The sequence below is a fragment of the Camelina sativa genome, chromosome 4 (assembly GCF_000633955.1).
Source record: "Camelina sativa cultivar DH55 chromosome 4, Cs, whole genome shotgun sequence".
NCBI classification, from domain to species: domain Eukaryota; kingdom Viridiplantae; phylum Streptophyta; class Magnoliopsida; order Brassicales; family Brassicaceae; genus Camelina; species Camelina sativa.
The window spans coordinates 6,382,873-6,404,064 of NC_025688.1; the positions used below are offsets into that span (position 1 = coordinate 6,382,873).

The 21,192-nt window shown below is 38.9% G+C and overlaps 2 protein-coding genes across 5 annotated transcripts; both read left to right on the top strand.

The window, feature by feature from the left end:
• LOC104779960 (probable carboxylesterase 11) lies at positions 8,011–10,819 on the top strand. Of its 2 annotated transcripts, XM_010504398.2 has the most exons (3): positions 8,012–8,588; positions 8,685–9,153; positions 9,848–10,819. In XM_010504398.2, the coding sequence occupies exons 1-3, from the start codon at positions 8,300–8,302 to the stop codon at positions 10,383–10,385; spliced, it is 1,296 nt and encodes a 431-aa protein (XP_010502700.1). In that variant the 5' UTR covers positions 8,012–8,299; the 3' UTR covers positions 10,386–10,819. The 2 variants fall into 2 exon arrangements, with proteins under 2 accessions (XP_010502699.1, XP_010502700.1); XM_010504397.2 differs by having other exon boundaries at positions 8,011–9,153.
• Positions 11,904–21,192, top strand: LOC109124745. Of its 3 annotated transcripts, none has more exons than XM_010504400.1 (19): positions 11,904–12,060; positions 13,201–13,538; positions 13,724–13,969; positions 14,209–14,399; positions 14,477–14,648; positions 14,794–14,931; positions 15,008–15,179; positions 15,471–15,607; positions 15,706–15,882; positions 16,052–16,162; positions 16,237–16,356; positions 16,471–16,627; positions 17,734–17,894; positions 18,914–19,000; positions 19,208–19,536; positions 19,630–19,711; positions 19,841–19,983; positions 20,121–20,343; positions 20,530–21,192. In XM_010504400.1, the coding sequence occupies exons 2-19, from the start codon at positions 13,218–13,220 to the stop codon at positions 20,848–20,850; spliced, it is 3,288 nt and encodes a 1,095-aa protein (XP_010502702.1). In that variant the 5' UTR covers positions 11,904–12,060; positions 13,201–13,217; the 3' UTR covers positions 20,851–21,192. The 3 variants fall into 3 exon arrangements, with proteins under 3 accessions (XP_010502702.1, XP_010502704.1, XP_010502703.1); XM_010504402.1 differs by having other exon boundaries at positions 19,844–19,983; XM_010504401.2 differs by lacking the exon at positions 11,904–12,060 and adding an exon at positions 12,746–12,847.

A 21,192-nucleotide genomic window follows, 5' to 3' on the forward strand; every position in this document is an offset into this window, starting at 1 on the left:
AAATTTATATAGATTTGTAAATTTATATAGATTTGTAAAATTATAAAAATCAAAACATATGGATTTTTACTAATGTCACATTCTTAATTTTTCTTTCTTTTATGTATATATATCAATATAGATCTTAAGTTATTACTATTTTCTTACGTATTCAAAGTGATATGGTAGGGTATTACCCTTTTTAGTTTTATATAATAGAAGTTTAGGTAACAAGTTTCAAGTTTGTAACCACTGAATAATTTTCACCTCTTTTAATTAAATACAATTAAAGACAAATAAATAACTGAATGAATCGATGAAACAAATCCTCAAATTTTTATTTTCACCCAATTCTCTCATAAAAAAAATTGTAATCTCTCCATACATGGTCGTTGTCTGGAGCCCTTCTCTTATATCATGTTGTAAAATTTGTTATCAAACTGACTTAACTTTATTGATGACCTCACATGAATATTTATATAAGAGAAGAGATTAGCACACAGGCCTAAACAATAGGTTCCTAAGCCTTATTTCTTTAGGACTTAAACTATAAATCCTAATTCTAATAGATTTACACTTATCCGGTTATACTTCTTTTCTCGTGTTGGAGCAGACAACAGATGAACGCCCAACTTGGACATCCGATATTCGAACTGAACCCTACCAAGAGCTTTAGTTAAAACATGTTCAAGTTGTTATGTGGTACTAACATCTTGTGTAGTGATGATACCGTCGCGGACTACATCACGGACTGTTTGACAATCAGATTCGATGTGCTTGGTGCGCTCGTGAAAAACCGGGTTCGCAGCAATGTGAATTGCAGCCTTACTATCACAGAAGAACCGAGCTGGTTTGGACTGTTTAACACCCAATTCAATTAACAACTTACAAAGCCATTTAATCTCCCGAAGTCCCACTGCTATTGCTCGATATTCTGCTTCAGCGGAAGAGTGTGACACGGTGTTTTGTTTCTTTGTTTTCCACACAATAAGGCGAACCTCCAAGCAATACAACAAAAGCACTTAGAGAACATCTCATACTCGTTAAAGGACACGACTGTCAATCAGAATCACAATAAATGGTAAGAGTAAGATCCGGATCAGCCTTAAGCAGGATACCCTAACGCAAAGTGCCTTGTAAATAACTAACCACACGAACAGCAGCAGCCCAATGCGCCTCACGAGGTTTCTTCATCTGCGACAAAACATGCAGAAAATAGCTTAAGTCTGGTTGTGTGTTGGTGAGATAAATCAATCAACCGGCGATACGACTGCGGATCAACGAGAACATGACCGTCGTTAGTAGCAAGCCAATGGTTTTGTTCTAGCGGTGTTGCAACAGGTGCTGTAACAAGATGAGCACAATCGAAAACTATATCCATGGCGTACTTACGTTGTGAGAGAAACATCCCTTTCGGTCCCCGACAAACCTCTATACCAAGAAAATACTTTAGTTTTCCCAAGTCTTTCATTGAGAAGCATCGACACAAATAGTCTTTAAACTTCTAAAGCATGTAATCATTATTCCCACAAATGAGAATGTCATCAACATACACCAAGATATGATGTTCAACACCAGCCTTAGAGTAAGAGAAGAGTGAGTAAACTTCATAAGATTGAACAAAACCAAAATAAATTAAAGAATCAGACAACTTCTTGAACCAACACCGTGAAGCCTGTTTAAGACCATACAAAGCCTTCCGTAAACGGCAAACCTTGCCGGGATGAGAATGACAAAAGCCAGGAGGAAGTTTCATATAAACCTCTTCCTCCAAATCTCCATGTAAAAAGGCATTATTAACATCCATTTAATAGACCTCCCACTGCTCAGCTGCAACAAGTCATAACAACGTACGAACCATAGTCATCTTAACAACAAGAGCAAAGGTCTCATTATAATCAACTCCCTCAACTTGATTATTACTAGGAACAACAAGACGAGCCTTGTATCATTTAATAGACCCATTTGCATTGTATTTAGTCTTATAAACTCATTGACTCCCAAGCGCAACTTTGTTTTATGGAAGATCAACTACATGCCATGTTCTCTTAAACTCAAGAGCATTAACTTCTTTTACCATCTCGTCATTCCACACTTTAAGTCGGACAACTTCCTTAAAGTGTTTAGGCTCCACAGACATGGTGATTGTAGCCAAATAAACAAGATGAGCTGGGGAAACAATTCATCAGGAAGACACTCTGTTAGAGGAGAGAAACATGTACCTTGGACCATGATTGAAGACTCGGATGTAGAAGAGAGCAGAGCATGATGGGTTGTTGGAGTACAAACGGCTTTATATGTTACATAGTCTTGAAGATAACCCAGTTCATGACGTTTTCGCTCACTTCGACGAACCGGTATAGCGGGAACAGACGATGAAACAGCAGGTTTTGAAACTACAACCTCAGGAACAGAGGATAGAACTGTAGGAACTGGCACATGAACTAGTGAAGAATCTGCAGGCAAAGACAAGACTGCAGGTGATGATTGCGGATCCACAGGTTCCACAATCGGCGAGAGAACATCCGGCTCTCGCGGCAAAATAGAGTCGCTTGACGAGTGAGGTGGAGGTACGACTTGACTGTCAGTAGGAGGACTTAGTGAACTCCCCCTGTCCACCACATGTGTGTGAGGAAGCCAATCTGCTTTGGTAATTACTTGAACAGGTGCAAGAGTGGGAGAACTCACAAGTTCTAAAGCAAATGGAAAGTGATGTAAGAATGGGAGCTGAATTACCGGCTGAAGCAGTAGCTGAAGTACTACTTGAAAGACTGCTTGGTGAACATCCTAACGAACTTCCTGATAGACTGCCTGAAGTATTTTTTGGAATGAACCAGCTTGTACCAGTCAAGGAGAACTATCATATCCTTTTGATATGTGGAAGAATCAGTAACAAACATAGTTTGGAGCTGACCGCTGTAACTGGAAGTGATGCGGACTTCAACGAGCCGGAAGATCACATTGTTGGAGTAAAACCGTTGCACTCTTTTTTCCTTATCTAGGGTTTTTCCCAATGGGTTTACCTAGAAAAGTTTTTAATGAAGCAACATCCTTCCACATATCTTCCTACATATATTCTATGGAGGATGATCATAGAAAGCCACCCTTGTTTCGAGCTAGTTCAAGACATGGTACAAGGAACCTTTCCACAAGTCAATTATCACACAAAATGGATCTTTCCATCAAAGGCTCAAACCAAAGCATACCTTGGCGTCCTGGAGAGCTTCTATATCACTTGGAGACTTCACCACACATCTTAGGATGCATCCCACCTCACTTGATTAGGCGGATCAAGTTAAAGTGCAACTTTCCTTATTTGGATCCGTTTGTCTTTATAACACATCTTCCTTATTCAATGATGTGCCTATGTGAGACTCTCAAGACCATCCAGAAGCTTTCTAGAATGTATCAAGACGTTCCAATAAACCACAACTTCGGCCCCAAGTTATCAAGACTCAAGGTGCATCACAACTTTCCCAATTTGGCCGATATTCTCATTCAATTCCCAAAGACCATAATTATCATTAATTGTTGAGATTTCTTTCTTTATTTCAGCATATAGATGTTGTACTTGAGCCTCTATATAAGCTCTATTACATTTTACTTTTCAAGGCACGCTTTTGATTAATAAGAAATTTCAGTTTGCTTCAACACTTTGTGTTTTGAATCAAATCATTATTCTTGCTAGTTCTAGGTAGTTTGTGGAATCAAACAACTTAGGTTTCGTGTAGAGTCTCTGATCCTTGCGAGGAATAGCCCTTGGATCATATTCTCTAGCCCTTGGTGTTGTGGAATCAGCATCAAACCGGTTACTCTCCATCAAACTGTTTCCACCTAAGCTTCTAAGTCTTTGAGTTTGTGAGCCTTGTCTTGGTGGGTTCTGAGGCTTGTATCAATATGATAGAAGACTCGGTGGTGAGACTCGTATGGGATAAATATGGCGGATTCACAAGTTGGCAGTCGCTTCTCTCTTGTGAAGAAATGATGGTCAAAGATGAAGATCTGACACGCTGGCGGTCGCTTCTCTCGTGTGAGATCAAATAAGGGGTGTGATGGCGGAATGAAGTGCACCACAGAGTTGTGATAAGACTCTGATACAGCACAAGATCTATGCCTTGATGACTCGCTCAAAAAGACATAAGAACAAACGTTTACTAAGTAAAGGAATCCACCTAACTTAGATAAACAAAAACAAAGCCTAAGCTTCAAAGTGAGAAAAACTCTCTCTTTTATTTTCCAAAAATCTTCTATATCTTTACAATGAAACAAACGAGCTTTTTTTATAGCTCTTACATGGTATAATCTACATTAATTACAAATATGTCTAAATTAATTACAAATCAATCACCATAATGGAGAAATCATAATTAATGGTGATGATGAGGAATAAATGGTGGATCTAGGATTTCTATCAATATATTATCTTGGCAATCAATATTTCCTTGTGTGGCTCATCGGAGAGTAGTTCAAGAAGTCCATCAGGAAATCCGTCTTGTAGTAGTTCAGCTACTCGTTCAGCATATGTGATGACCGCATCAGAAATAATTATTCCCGAAAGACAACATCACGAGAGATTAAGAATTCATTCCTATCAATGTCGAAAACATTCCAGCCCTTTGTTCCAAACGGATAACCAACAAATACACATAATCTACTTTGTTCACCAAACTTGTCCCTATCACAGCTGACAAGGTGAACATAACATGCTGAACCAAATACGCGTAAATGTGCATACGACGGCTTACACCCATGAAGTAGTTCATAAGGAGAACGTCCATTATGAATAGAAGAAGCGTTCTATTGATAAGATATGCAGCCATAAGAACAGCCTCTCCCAAAACCGAATGGGTAAACTTGCTTGAAACAACAAGGCCCTGGCAACATTTAGGATGTGCCTATGCTTTCTTTCCACCCTGCCATTTTGCTGTGGAGTCCCAACACACGACGTTTGGTGGATAATGCCTTGTTGACAGAAGTATGAAGAGAGGCACATAAACTTTGTTTCATTATCACTTCTAACCGCTTTTACTTGTTTACCAAACTGTTTGTTTGCATAGGTAATGAAATTAGTTAATACACTTCGAACTTCAGACTTTGCAAGTAGAAGATATGTACAGATAGCTCTAGAGTAATCATCAACAATAGTGAGAAAGTAAACCGCATCACATGAAGAAGGTACTCGATAAGGACCCCATACGTTGCAATGAATTAAAGAAAAACACTCAATTGCTTTATTGAAACTTTTTGGAAAAACCTCCCTAGTCTGCTTAGCTCTAAAACAAACGTCACACGGACTTGAGCTAGCAGATTTCGAAGAACTAGAACACATTGGTAAAACCGACAGAACTGAAAACGATGGATGCTCCAACCGTTGAATCCATAACTTGTTGCTGGAACTAGCAGTCATGCAATGAATCTTTGCTGAAACCACATCCGTAAAGTAGTAAATCCTATCACGCTCTTCACCTCTTCCAATCAAAGTCTTCAAAGAAAGGTCCTACAAAACACACAATGTTTCAGTAAACATAGCAACATCCTTTGTTTGTTTCAATATTTGTGAAACAGAGATTGACATGCAATTCAAGGCAGGGACATATAGAACATCAGTCAACGAGATTGTATCACTTAATGGAAAGACCCCCATGCTTACAGCAAAGGTCTTACTTCCATCCGCAAAACTGAAGAACAAGGCAGAACATTCTTAATGTTGTGTAAGAAAGTGAGATTCCCAATCATATGATGGGAAGCTCCTGTATCAAGAATGACATTACCAAGATCTTTCTTACCATACAGTTTATCGGCACTCTTGGCACTAGACTGCTCGCTAACCATTTGTTGAAGTACCCTCAACTGTTCCGGTGTGAATTTAGTGAAAACAGAAGAATGAGAGCTTGTGACATGCGCTGCAGTAACTTGTCCTCTTCCTCGTCCAGCACCTCTGCCAGTGCCTCAACCACGACCACTTGATTTGTGTTGATTACGCTCCATCCACAAGTCTGGAAAACCAACAACCTCCCAACAGTCACGACGCTCATGACCAAGTCGTCCACACTGCGAACATATCTTGGAACCCGATGTCTTAATTATTGATGTGGTGGGTCTGGTCAGATGTGTCAAATTGGACCTGCCAAGATACGCAGTAACTTCGGACGAAGACTCTCTACTACCCGGAGATGTCTGATCATATGTGTCACGGCGAGTCAAGAAACCAACAGAGTCACGCTGCTGCTCATGAAGACGAGAAGAAGCCAACCTCTGTTCTTCTCTAATGATTCTAGAGTAAACTTCTCCAATAAATGACAAAGGATCCAACGAGATAATGTTTGTACAAATACCACCAAACCTAGATTCATCAAGTCCTAACACAAACTGATGAATCTTTTCTTCCTCCCGTTGCTTATGCGGTTCAAGAGTAGCACCACAAGTACACAACCCACAAGTACATGATTTTATTGGTTTGTAAATTTGGTATTCTTCCCAAAGTTTACTCAAACGACCATAGTATTCAAGTACTTGTTGGCCATCCTGACGACATGCTGCGAGTTAAGCCTTGAGTTGGTGAATACGAGCTTTGTTACCCACCAAAAAACGTTCTTTCAAATCCTTCCATAACTAATGTGCATCGGAGATGAAAGTCACCGCGGATTTCACCTTTGGTTCAATTGAAGAACGGATCATCGAGTTCACGGCTGTCCAATTCTCAAAATTGGGATCACCTTGAGATGGTTTGCAGATCGAACCATTAATAAAACCAGTTTTACGCTTGGCTTGAAGTGTGTTCACCATCTTCGTCGACCATTCATTATAATTATCACCGGTCAACATGACCGAAGACATCATAGCACATGGGTTGTCGGAACTCGACAATAGGTACGGCGAAACCACCACCGTACCTGGTTTCTTTACTGCAGGCGAAGACTTTGTTGCAGAAGAAACATCTTCTACACCGGACATTTTTTACTTGACACGCAAGAAACGAAAAAATTATGAAAAATTTTAAGAAAATTTACTGGATCGTATGTGCTGATACCATGTAGAATTGGTTATCAAACTGACTTAACTTTATTGATGACCTCACATGAGAATTTATACAAGAGAAAAGATTAGCACACAGGCCTAAACAATAGGTTCCTAAGCCTTATCACATTAGTACTTAAACTATAAATCCTAATCCTAATAGATTTACACTTATCCTGTTATACATGTCTTCTCTTGTGTTTTTTAGTTCCATCTTGCTTAGAATCTTCATGTCTAGGAAATCTTTGAGTGTTCTTGATTAACAAGAAAATTCGTTTCCTCACCTTAATACTTTCTTTTGATTTTCCGGTTAAATTTAGCTAGTGTGAGTTTTGCTTCCACGTATACCTGATGATTGATCCGACAACAATTACTGCAAATCCTTTTGAGTCTTTCATACTCTAACCAATCAAAATCATTTCTCTTGACTGAAATCTTCTTACTCTTTTAAAGAAACGAAGGTGATCTGTAATTATAATTCTCACTTTTGACTATGATAAAAAGTAATTTAAATAGTAGTCTGTTCACTGAAATCCAAATCAACAACAACTTCTCCAGGGGTATTATCAATGAATCTCACTGTCAGTCATCTCAGAGACATGCAGGAGAGGTATCCCTCGAGTTTGAACTCACAAATGAATGAACGTAAGAAAGTCTTCTCCATGAAAATCTTCCCATCGTTGTAGGCCAACAAACCAAATACAAATATAACGCTCTTCTCAATACATAAAAGAAAAATCTGTTTTAAAAACAAAAGCAAAATTAGACGTCACATACCTATAACCTATCATCAAGTATGCAACCATGAACGTAACTTTCTAGAAGCTTAACCCCAAAATACACCGGTAAAGCAAAGATAAACTCTTCCCATGTTCTGGTTTCTAGGTTCTAAAAAAAAAACAGAAAGAAAAAAAGAGATCCCCCTGAAATTAATAAAGTAACTCCCATTAAAAGGAAATATAAAAACATTTAGCAAAACAAATTTATTAATCTGATAGTCTCTCTTCCCACCTAATACCTAAGCTTCTTTACTCCTTTTTTTTTTGTAATTTAATTTTTGGTTCTATCCTTGTTGTCTCTATTAAGTTATTAACGCTCATCTTTCACCTCAATCCAAAGCTCCAAATCGAAGCAAAGCAATCTTCTTCACTCTCCTACAAACCCTAATTCGATGCAATTGCTGCAAGCTCCACCTTAATCTCCCTTTTATCCATCCATGGATCCGTAAAATCTCTGTAAAACTCACAAATAGGTGTTTCAAATTCGAACCGGAGAAATACGACAAGAAAAAGAACAAAAAAAAATGCCGAGCGTTGGTGTGAAGCTCTATAGTGTCTTCTTCAAGTTCCTTTTGAAACACCGTTTACAGAACCGGATTCAATCTTCCGGTGACGAATCCTCCTCGGATCCGTTCGGTGTCACGACCCGACCCGAAGAATCCGTCGCTGCTCCTAATCCGTTATTCACCGACGGTGTTGCGACCAAAGACATTCATATCGATCCGTTAACTTCTTTATCCGTACGGATTTTTCTACCTGAATCTGCTCTTACGCCGCTCGAACCGAGCACCTCTGCCGCTGGTGTGCATTCCGGTAAGGCTCGAAATCTCAACAACCTCGCCGGATCGGATCTTCTTATTAGGAGAAACAGCTTAGGTTCGTCTAATTCGTTGTTGTCTCACAAGGTAGAATCTAGGAGGAACAGTTACGGCTGCACCGCCACTGGTTCGTCATCCCCTGAAGCAGGATCCTCCTCCGACGTGTACAGAGGATACTCACCGTCGTCGTCTGGTGGAAACTCTAGAAAACTTCCTGTGATGTTGCAGTTCCACGGTGGTGGATGGGTGAGTGGAAGTAACGACTCAGTGGCTAATGATTTCTTTTGTAGACGAATGGCCAAGCATTGTGATATCATTGTCTTGGCCGTCGGGTACAGGCTTGCACCTGAGAACCGGTACCCAGCGGCGTATGAGGACGGGTTCAAGGTGTTGAAATGGCTGGGGAAGCAGGCGAATTTGGCGGAATGTAATAAGTCCATGGGGAATTCGCGGCGAACCGGAGGGGAGGCGAAGAAATCAGAAGTTAATAAGCATATCGTTGATGCTTTTGGTGCATCATTGGTTGAGCCTTGGCTCGCAACTCATGCTGATCCCTCGAGGTAAAAACAATGACTTTCCATTTGCATTGCCTATGACTTTTAGGGAAATGTTGGTTCTTGTTTAGGTAGGGAAACTAGTGAAAGAGCCAAGAATTTGTTAGAACTTAGAAACGAATGTGTGTGTGTTCCTGCCTGCCTGAACATCTAAGCTTTAATGTTGATCTTTGATCTGTGGTCTACTTGTGGTAGAGTTTAGTTGATTGTAGTGTTGTTTCTTGGTAGTGATCTACGAAACTTCTGTTGCTGCTTCTCCTCTTATCCATTGGCCCCTGAAATGATGATTTGTTTGATCTTCATTGATCTCTTGGGCTGAGCATGTTAGATGTGTAAATTCAATCCTTTTAATTTCGTGAACCTTCTTGGAATTGAATTAGCACGCTTGTTTTTTGATAAAGAACCATCTGCTTAGGAGTCAGTTTCTTGAACATGCGCTTGGGTTGTCAATTGTTTCTTCATATCGTATGTCACACCAAAAATCTTTATTCTATGTTTTAGTGCTCACTGCTTTCACGTAACTTAAGGAGTTTGCTTCCATTAATGTTCTCTTCTTGGTTCTTAAGAACTCCTAAGGATAATGAACTTAGATCCCAGCCGAGTCTTCAGAGATGAATTTTTGTAGATCGTTGCTTTCATGTGATTCAGGTGAAACAAAATCTTACTGAGTTCTGTGACATCTCAAAATTTGAAACTTCAGATGTGTGCTTCTTGGTGTGAGCTGTGGTGCCAACATAGCAGACTACGTAGCACGCAAAGCCATTGAAGTTGGTCAAAATCTAGACCCTGTCAAGGTTGTGGCTCAAGTCCTAATGTACCCGTTCTTCATCGGTAGTGTTCCCACACAGTCTGAGATCAAACAAGCAAACTCATACTTCTACGACAAAGCCATGTGCATTCTCGCATGGAAGCTTTTCTTGTCAGAAGAAGAATTCAGCTTGGACCACCCGGCAGCAAACCCGCTCGTTCCAGGCCGAGGTCCACCTCTCAAATTTATGCCACCAACACTAACTATTGTAGCAGAGCATGACTGGATGAGAGACCGGGCCATTGCTTACTCAGAAGAGTTAAGGAAAGTAAATGTAGATGCTCCCGTGCTAGAGTACAAAGATGCGGTTCACGAGTTTGCAACCCTCGACATACTTCTTAGAACTCCGCAAGCTCAGGCTTGTGCAGAAGATATTGCAATCTGGGTCAAGAAATACATCTCACTCCGTGGCCACGAGTTCTCATACTAATTGTTCACCGGAAACTCGATGTGGCAAAAAGAGGTGAACGGAAAGTAAACCGTGTTTTTACGGGTTTTGGTTTCTCCAAGAAGTAAAAGAGGTGAGCCGAAAGTAAACCGGGATTTTTCGGGTTTTGTTGTTTCTATCAGGAAGCCAAAAAAAAAAAGCCAAGCGAGAGGTTCTCTCTCTCTCTCAGGAGTCTCTCTCTCTCTCAGTAGTCTCTCTCTCAGTAGAGTAGTTTAGACGTTAGAGAGGTGTTACTTTGTGAGATGGGTCGAGTGGAGACTCTGTTGCCTCGGGGTATTTCCCGTATATTAGTAAACTATATACATCCGTTCTTCTCTTTTATTAAGAGATCATGCTTTTGTTTTGTATATTATCGTAAACGATCGTCCATTTTGGTTAATTCGAACCAAACCAAATGCAGACCAAAAAGTTTGATCTGTGTACCATATCTTATTTTGAATTATTTGATTCAAAAGGTTAAAAAAAAAAAAAAAATTATAGTCCCAAAAGTGTGCTTATTGCATTCCTTCTCTTTTCAACGGTATGTTCAATATGAGGTTTGGATCAAAGTTTATTTTTAGTAACATTTTGAATTCTCAACTTTTTTTTTTTAAGTAACATTTTTGGTAGAATTCTCAACTAGTCATGTACATTTTGGTTCTTCTCAACTGATTATATTAGACTGGTTACTCCTCCAAGTCCAACTCTTAAAGACCAGAAATATGTGGAATTCAGTTCAGTTTCGGCTATCCACAGTATATGTTATTTTGGTAATTTTGGAGTTTTTTTTTGGTAAGTATTGATAATTTTAAATACTTCAAATAATTTGGACCTTTTTTGGCCCAAACATAAAACGGGTTTCTGTATATTGCTGGTAAATTCAGATCTAACTTACCTTCAACTGGTTGAGAGAACATGATACTATACAATGGTCCCTCCATTCCTTTTGTAACATGTTTTGTAAATCTTAAAATACTTATTTTCTTTATAAAAATTACAGAAATTTAAATCTTATTTTGATAGAATTTTTGGCAAAATTTAATAAATAAGAAATATTTTATCATTTATAAAAATTCAAACAATAGAATAAAATACTGCATAATTCAAATAGATATGTATACTACTAAGCAAGGAAACTTGATAAAATCTATTAAAATAGAACAAACAAAAAAATTGTAAAAAATCTATATAAATGGAGAGAGGGTAGGGAGTATCATTAAAGAGTTATATTTGAATTTTACATAGAAAATAATACTTAAAAGTTCTTGAGGAAAAAGAAAAAAATTATACATCCTAAAAATTGATTGATATTCGAAAATATCATATAATTTAATGCAGACTGAAATTTAAAAGTTGAAAAACAAACGTTCAAGATTAGACTAAAATTCTTCCTACCAAAAAAAAGATTAGACTAAAATTCTAGTCCGCTCTTCTAAAAACGACGTTTCATCATTGGTAACTTTAGGCCCATATAGTCCAAAAACAGCCCATTTAGCTAAATTAAACTCAACTGCACCCGAACCTGGATCCGATTAACGCAAGATCTCCGATTTATTCTCCCTCCTCGATTTCAGTGAGGAGCCTGACCTCCGTCGCACCGTGCTCCCATACCTTCTTAAACCGCCGGTTCTAATTTCCCTGGACATCGCGTAGTGTCTTCTCACCATCTTCTTAACCGGTTAGTTTCTTACTCACTCGTGTTCTGAAATCACACGCCCCAAATGATTTAAAAACTCATCGATATTACCAAATTAAGCTCTTAGCTTAGCATTAATGGCGAGATCCAAACTATAAAATGTTTCCTTTATTCTCATCCCTTAAAGTACTGTTACTATATTAAGCTTCTTCCATTTTGGATCTCATTTTTTTTTTGTCCACTATATTATTAAGTTTCCTGATTTGTATCGTTTCAGTTTTGTTTTGTGTAATTTGGTGCATAAACTGATTTGAGATCTAAGGCTAGTAAGTATAGTGGAAATTTTTTTGGTTGTTGATAAAATTTGGGATATTCTCACTGTTAGACTCAACAACATTTTACTGTTTATGGTTCTTCACTTGTGTGAATCTATTGGATACTTAAAAAAGTTTATGCATTCTTGTTTTAGGAGCTATATGCTTTGTTTGATTCTCTGTTTTTATTTTATTTTTGTGATAAGTGATTATGATGATCACATAGGTCTGTTTAATAAATTGGTCTGACACCTCTTAAGCTAGTTATTCGCTTGATTTATCATTTTTTTTCTTATGCCTATGTTTACCAAAAAAAGTTATATAAGTTAATTCTATGTTTAAAAACAAAAACAAAACTCAAGCTAGTATAATCTCCCACGAAAGCTCTCTCTCTCTCTCTCTCTCTCTCTCTCTTTACCTCTGTACTCACAGATCTATCCTCAGTTATACAACAACCACAGAGATCAAGGAAACAAGAGCACTTTCACTCTAATCGGATTTTTTCTTTCCCCCTGGTACTCTCGAAAGCTTATAAATTGTAGATTTAGGAAGTTTTCACAGGAATCGACGGGGAGAGATAACAGTGAAAAACCCTACTGATTTGAGATCTAAAGCTGATAATGTACAGCTGAGATTTTATTTGGTTTTCAATTTTACTGTTTATGGTTCTTCACTTGTGTGATTCAGTTTGATACTTAAAGAAAAAATCGATTTATTCTTGTTTTAGGAGCTCTATACTTTGTTTGATTCTCTGTTTTTTTTTTTTTTTTTTTTTTTTTTTTTTTTTTTTTTTTTTTTTTTTTTTTTTTNNNTTTTATTATAAATTATTATGAGTGAGTTTGATCACATTTGGCATGTTTTTATGCAGAGATATATACGATTAAGATGCGTGATGTAAGATTTGCTATGAGCAGCCAATGCGTTAGACCAAGGCTGAGGATAGTTGGCGTTGTGATTTTAGCGGCATGGATTGGGCTTACGGCTTTGTTTGGTTTGCTTAAACCTATAAAGAATGGTTGTATTATGACTTACATGTATCCCACTTACATTCCTATCTCTGTGACGGACGATGCAACTCCCGGAGGAAGATATGGACTCTATCTTTACCATGAAGGTTGGAGGAAGATTGACTTTAAGGAGCACCTTAAGAAACTTAGTGGAGTTCCAGTTCTTTTCATTCCAGGCAATGCTGGCAGTTACAAGCAGGTAAGGATCACTATAATAGCTGAAGTTGGGAATTCCTTAACTAGCAGTTTTCAATGTTATTGTGGAGCCTGTTGTTTTCTTTTACTCCAGAATAATGTAATATATCCCGATTCTGTTGGGAGCTTGTCTCTAGGTTACATGTACCAGCCTCCTTATATCCCCTGTAATGTATATTGCTCATGCAGGTCAGGTCTGTGGCAGCAGAATCTGATAGAGCATATCAGGGGGGTCCATTTGAGCGCACATTTTATCAGGAAGCTTCTCTCTTCCGTGGGGGCGGTGCAGATACAGAGTCTATAGACTATGATTTGCCTAGTCAGTACAGCAACAGACTAGATTGGTTTGCTGTGGATCTTGAAGGTGAACATTCTGCAATGGATGGTCGCATTCTTGAGGAGCACACTGAATATGTCGTATATGCCATTCATAGGGTGGGAATTTTGATAGCTTAGCTTCATTCCTTTCACGAAATTCTTAACCAAAAGTACAGAACAATATAATTTAAATTGTTAATTGCGGGGTATATAGATGCTCTTGTGCGTGTGAACTTCTTTTCCCAAGTTTCATCAAGCAAAGTTCTCTAAGATAACAGAACATATAGCTTGGAGTCTTGTTTCCAATTAAGTTTATCTCTATTTGTTCCCTTATTCTATCCACTTGTTTTCTTCAGATTCTGGATCAATATAAGGAATCTCATGATACCAGAGAAAGAGAAGGTGCTGCTGTGTCTAGTAACTTACCAGATAATGTGATACTGGTTGGCCATTCTATGGGTGGTTTTGTTGCCAGAGCTGCTGCAGTCCATCCTCGTTTGCGGAAATCAGCTGTGCAAACCATCCTAACACTCTCAAGTCCACACCAGTAAGTTCTCTCAATGCTTAACAAGTGTTAACGCCAAAAAACATGGTTTAGGTTTTTATATGTCTAATTTCATCCAGATCACCTCCTCTGGCATTGCAGCCATCCTTGGGGCATTACTTTGCTCAAGTGAATCAAGAATGGAAAAAAGGGTATGAAGTTCAAACATCTCCTGGGGGAAGTTATGTGTCTGACCCGTTACTATCCGGAGTTGTTGTTGTATCCATTGCCGGTGGCTACAATGACTATCAGGTCTGAAAAATATCCACCTGTATTTTGGTTTATTTTGTTTTTTGGTTCATTCTCTATGTCGTGATGCTTTCTTTGATGGTATGTTAGTTCCAGTGGATGAGATTTGAACTGTTTTAAACGCTTAAGATTTTCCCGTTTTCCTCAGGTTCGATCAAAGTTAGAGTCACTTGATGGCATTGTCCCTTCAAGTCATGGCTTTATGATAAGTAGTACAAGCATGAAAAACGTGTGGCTGTCAATGGAGCATCAAGCTATTTTGTGGTGTAATCAATTGGTTGTTCAAGTAGGTAAAAATTCCCTAAATTGTAATCTGGAAAATGCCATGTTCAATGAATTTTGAAATTTCGCATGCCATGCAGGTTTCACATACGCTTCTTAGTTTGGTGGACTCGAAAACTAGTCAGCCATTTTCTGATACTGAAAAGAGACTTTGGGTTTTAACCCGAATGCTTCAAAGTGCATTAGCTCAAAGTTTCAATGGAATGACACCCATGAAAGTCTCTCATGAATTAGCCATGGTGGCCTCAAAGGGTATGAATACCATCTCTACCCTGAACATATGTATATCTTGTTTAGTCAGAGTATAAGTCCTCAACGAAAGGAGATAGTATTTTATTATATTTAAGTTGTAAGCTTGTCCGATCTTGAGGGTGATTAACATCTATCAGTATATGTTGTCAAGTAGTGAAAATATAGCTGGAGGTATCTTTTATCTGTCAAACAGTTTTCTACGCAATGGCTAATTATGAAACAATGTCATTAGGTGTCCTTATTACTGTGGGTTCATGTATTCTCTTAAGATTCTGTTTTTAATCTTTCCAGGCTCTGAATCACAACTCTCTACGTGTTCCCTGGATTGGAAGGATGATGCTCTCGATAGGGATCTATACATACAAACGAGTACTGTTACGATTTTGGCAATGGACGGGAGAAGGCGCTGGTTGGACATAGAGTTATTGGTCTGTGCTGATAGTACTCCCTTGGGGATGTGATTTTAGACCTATATATCACTTCAATGTCAATATCGATCTCGCATGACACATTTTCTGTACAATAGGGGTCAAATGGAAAGAACCACTTTATCTTTGTTACAAATCTGGCGCCCTGTTCTGGAGTAAGACTCCATCTATGGCCTGAGAAGGAGAAATCAAATTCAAATTTACCGGTTTGTGAAAGGGTCGTAGAAGTTACATCAAAGATGGTTCTCATCCCTGCAGGCCCTGCACCAAAACAGGTGAGTATATACACTGTCTGCTAAAGTAATTTAGGATATCAGTTACAACATTGCGAGATTTGTCTCCAAGCTTATTTCCTCTGTGCATGTTCTCTTCACATTTTCAAAAGGAAAGAAGGTCAATTAAGCATTTTCATTAACTAGATTTCTCTGTGTTTATGTTTACTAGTCAGAACCAGGGAGTCAGACCGAACAAGCTCCCCCATCTGCAGTGCTGAAGCTGGGGCCTGAAGAAATGCGCGGATTCAGATTCTTGACTATCTCAGTTGCGCCTCGCGAAGTATTTTCTCACCTTGAAACATTTGCCTTTTTTCAAATTCACGTGTAAGTGGAATAAGACCTTCTCTTGCACAGGCCATTTCTGGTAAACCTCCTGTAGCAGTTTCCATGGCAGTAGGGCAGTTCTTTAATCCTGAAGAAGGGGCCGTGGAGGTCTCATCTCAATCAATGCTCTTATCCACTTACTGGGCAAAGGTTATCATTCTGAAAAGAGACCACACTCTCCCCTTGTATCTCCAATGCTTTGAAATTAAGCTAAGTGAAATCATTGGTTAACTGATTATTCAGTTTTGGATTAATTTTCTGCAGGAAATATATTTGAAGGAGGACCATCCTCTAGCTTACAACTTATCGTTTGCTACCAGCTTAGGTCTATTGCCCACAACGCTGTCCCTGAAAACTGCTGGCTGTGGCATTAACACTTTTGGTTTACCAGATGGCGAGACAGGAGACTTGGACAAGGATAGTGAGTATTCCAAACCTCTCTTGAATCGTAGAAATTTTTCTTTCTGTAGCTTTTATCTCATAGTTTTGTCATTTAATCTTCTAGTCAGCATCTGCCTAGATTTCCAGTTCTCGTGGAAAAATATATTAGTCTTCGGTTCGTAAACTTAAAAATTTGCATTCCCTTATCTGAGTTGTCAATCTCATCATTGTTCAATTTTCAGAGCTCTGCAAATTGCGTTGTTTCCNAGCTTATTTCCTCTGTGCATGTTCTCTTCACATTTTCAAAAGGAAAGAAGGTCAATTAAGCATTTTCATTAACTAGATTTCTCTGTGTTTATGTTTACTAGTCAGAACCAGGGAGTCAGACCGAACAAGCTCCCCCATCTGCAGTGCTGAAGCTGGGGCCTGAAGAAATGCGCGGATTCAGATTCTTGACTATCTCAGTTGCGCCTCGCGAAGTATTTTCTCACCTTGAAACATTTGCCTTTTTTCAAATTCACGTGTAAGTGGAATAAGACCTTCTCTTGCACAGGCCATTTCTGGTAAACCTCCTGTAGCAGTTTCCATGGCAGTAGGGCAGTTCTTTAATCCTGAAGAAGGGGCCGTGGAGGTCTCATCTCAATCAATGCTCTTATCCACTTACTGGGCAAAGGTTATCATTCTGAAAAGAGACCACACTCTCCCCTTGTATCTCCAATGCTTTGAAATTAAGCTAAGTGAAATCATTGGTTAACTGATTATTCAGTTTTGGATTAATTTTCTGCAGGAAATATATTTGAAGGAGGACCATCCTCTAGCTTACAACTTATCGTTTGCTACCAGCTTAGGTCTATTGCCCACAACGCTGTCCCTGAAAACTGCTGGCTGTGGCATTAACACTTTTGGTTTACCAGATGGCGAGACAGGAGACTTGGACAAGGATAGTGAGTATTCCAAACCTCTCTTGAATCGTAGAAATTTTTCTTTCTGTAGCTTTTATCTCATAGTTTTGTCATTTAATCTTCTAGTCAGCATCTGCCTAGATTTCCAGTTCTCGTGGAAAAATATATTAGTCTTCGGTTCGTAAACTTAAAAATTTGCATTCCCTTATCTGAGTTGTCAATCTCATCATTGTTCAATTTTCAGAGCTCTGCAAATTGCGTTGTTTCCCACCTGTTGCTCTTGCCTGGGATTCTGCTTCTGGACTTCACGTTTTTGCAAATATCTACAGTGAGACAATAGTTATTGATTCATCACCAGCTCTTTGGAGTTCTCAGAGTTCTGAGAAAACTACCGTTATGCTTCTGGTCAGAATTTTTTTTAGAAAAAGCTAGTCTCTTACTCTCACTGAAACAGAGAATTCAAAAGTTTCTTCCGTTTCCATGCCCTTCTACAGGTTGACCCTCATTGCTCATACACTGCAAGNAACATTTGCCTTTTTTCAAATTCACGTGTAAGTGGAATAAGACCTTCTCTTGCACAGGCCATTTCTGGTAAACCTCCTGTAGCAGTTTCCATGGCAGTAGGGCAGTTCTTTAATCCTGAAGAAGGGGCCGTGGAGGTCTCATCTCAATCAATGCTCTTATCCACTTACTGGGCAAAGGTTATCATTCTGAAAAGAGACCACACTCTCCCCTTGTATCTCCAATGCTTTGAAATTAAGCTAAGTGAAATCATTGGTTAACTGATTATTCAGTTTTGGATTAATTTTCTGCAGGAAATATATTTGAAGGAGGACCATCCTCTAGCTTACAACTTATCGTTTGCTACCAGCTTAGGTCTATTGCCCACAACGCTGTCCCTGAAAACTGCTGGCTGTGGCATTAACACTTTTGGTTTACCAGATGGCGAGACAGGAGACTTGGACAAGGATAGTGAGTATTCCAAACCTCTCTTGAATCGTAGAAATTTTTCTTTCTGTAGCTTTTATCTCATAGTTTTGTCATTTAATCTTCTAGTCAGCATCTGCCTAGATTTCCAGTTCTCGTGGAAAAATATATTAGTCTTCGGTTCGTAAACTTAAAAATTTGCATTCCCTTATCTGAGTTGTCAATCTCATCATTGTTCAATTTTCAGAGCTCTGCAAATTGCGTTGTTTCCCACCTGTTGCTCTTGCCTGGGATTCTGCTTCTGGACTTCACGTTTTTGCAAATATCTACAGTGAGACAATAGTTATTGATTCATCACCAGCTCTTTGGAGTTCTCAGAGTTCTGAGAAAACTACCGTTATGCTTCTGGTCAGAATTTTTTTTAGAAAAAGCTAGTCTCTTACTCTCACTGAAACAGAGAATTCAAAAGTTTCTTCCGTTTCCATGCCCTTCTACAGGTTGACCCTCATTGCTCATACACTGCAAGTGTTCATGTCTCTGCTCCAGCCATGTCCAGCAGATTTGTACTTCTGTATGGTCCTCAGGTATCGTTATCCTTAACCCCATGAGTATCAGATGTACACAGTCACATGATACTAATTATGCATGTAACATGCTAGAAAATTATTACAGTGCATGAGACTTACCGCAAGACTTCCTCTCCAAACTTGATTACCATTTGTTTCTTAAATACGAGATTGCTTTCTTCATAAGGGATTGAACATTTCTTCACGTGGCGTCTGATATTGCAGATAGTTGGCTTCTCATTTGCCGTCACAGTGTTCGCTCTTATGCGGCAAGCTAATCAATGGGACAACAAACTATCAGTGCCACCATTGCTCTCTGCTGTAGAGTACAATTTAGAAATGCCATCTCCATTTCTGCTTCTAGCTGTTTTACCTCTTATAATTTCATTGTTCTACTCCTTCCTAATGGCTCAACCATTCCCTCCCCTCACAAGCTTCACAGTGGTCTCGTTGATCTGTTTTTTGATGGCCAATGCCTTCATCAGTCTGTTAATTATCGTCTCCAGATTTGCGTTTCAAGCGTCGGCCCTTGTCCACACCACTGTTAAATCAAGGTAATTGCTTTGCTTTCATCACTTTTTTTGGTTCAATCCAAAAACTACTCACCGCTGTCCAGAAATAACTGAATAAGTGTCAATTTGTTGCAGGTGCCAAGCTTTGGAACGAAACTATTCTCTTGCTTTCCTTCATTGGTTTTCTATACTTTCTTCCAGTTTCGTCTGTTTAAAGGTTTGCTTTTCGATTTTGTCCTTTACCTAAAGCCATCTAATATTAACCACATGCTGTCCTTGCTTAGCATTGAAATATAGGCTTTTAGTTTATCATCAAAATGAGGTACTGAGATTCTGTTTCTTAAAGCAGGCAGTCCGAATTCTGAAGCTCAACACAACAATTGTTATGACACTAGTCGCAGTTACCTTGGTGTCCTTTCTACATCCAGCTTTGGGTCTTTTTGTACTCCTCGCCTCTCATGTTCTTTGCTGCCATAACGCCATGTGCTGGTACGCAAGCTTTCTATCTTTTCAAATATTGTCATGTGAGATGGAAAGATGCCTCAAAATTACATAGAAAATCATCAATCAGAAATCGGTAAGAGGCAATTAAAGCTGATGGTAATTTGCATTTTTTGTTATGGAAGTATCCTGATGGCATCGAGGAGAAAGGAATCAGTGAACCAAAAAAATGAAGACGAGCGTAAAACACGACATGCCTCAAGCAGAGAGGATCCCGTATCAGGAGATTTGTCTGAAAAGTCATTCATTGAGACACAAGCAGACATCTTCAACCACAGGCACGGCCTACTAATATTGCATCTCCTAGCAGCTTTGATGTTCGTACCCTCTCTTGCCGCTTGGTTCCAGGTACGTTTTCCGTGTCCATAATCAGGCATTCTTATGATTTAAAAATCTGATTTGACTCTATTGAACTAGTGAAAGTGCTTTGTTTTGCGGTTTACTACTCGAGTTTTATGTCTTTTTAGCTTATGCCAATAGGCCCAATACCTGAAAAAAAAAGGCTTGATTGATGTTTAATGAAATTTCTTGTAGAGGATCGGAACAGGACAAAGCTTTCCTTGGTTTGCTGACTCTGCTCTTTGCGTTGGTGTAATTTTCCATGGAATACTGAACTCGAGACCCGAGTCTAGCAGCCTTCGCTCTTTCCCATTTCTCTCAGGACACCAACTCGGTCCCCATCACATCTATCTTCTTGCCGGCTACTACTGCTTCTTCTCTGGGCTAGAGTTGGCTCCATACAAAGTGTTTTATGCGATAGCTGCTTTAGGCTATATCTCTTTGGCTCTTAAGATCTCGCAGGTGAACAAGAACGACCTTCGTTTCCGTACCAAAAGCAGAATACACAGAAACTGAGTTTTACAGTCGCATGATAGCGCACAAATAGCGACTCGACCCTAAACGCTCGAAGATTTGATTTTCAATCGGTCAGGTGGGTGGATTAGGAAATTTAGAAATGAAGTCAGGAGAGTTTTGTTGCCGTTTCAAACTTCTCCAAGAGGAACATTAATTAGGATTTGTTTTATTGTGTTGTACCTGTCTTGTAATGTTGTTTTGTATTTCTCTCTTTTATGTATGTTATTATTACTAGGAGCACGATTACTTGAACGGTTGAACCTGACTACTATGATAAATTTTGTATGATTTTTTGGTCAGTCGAGAGATTATATCCAATGTTTTTGATCGGTGATTTGCTTA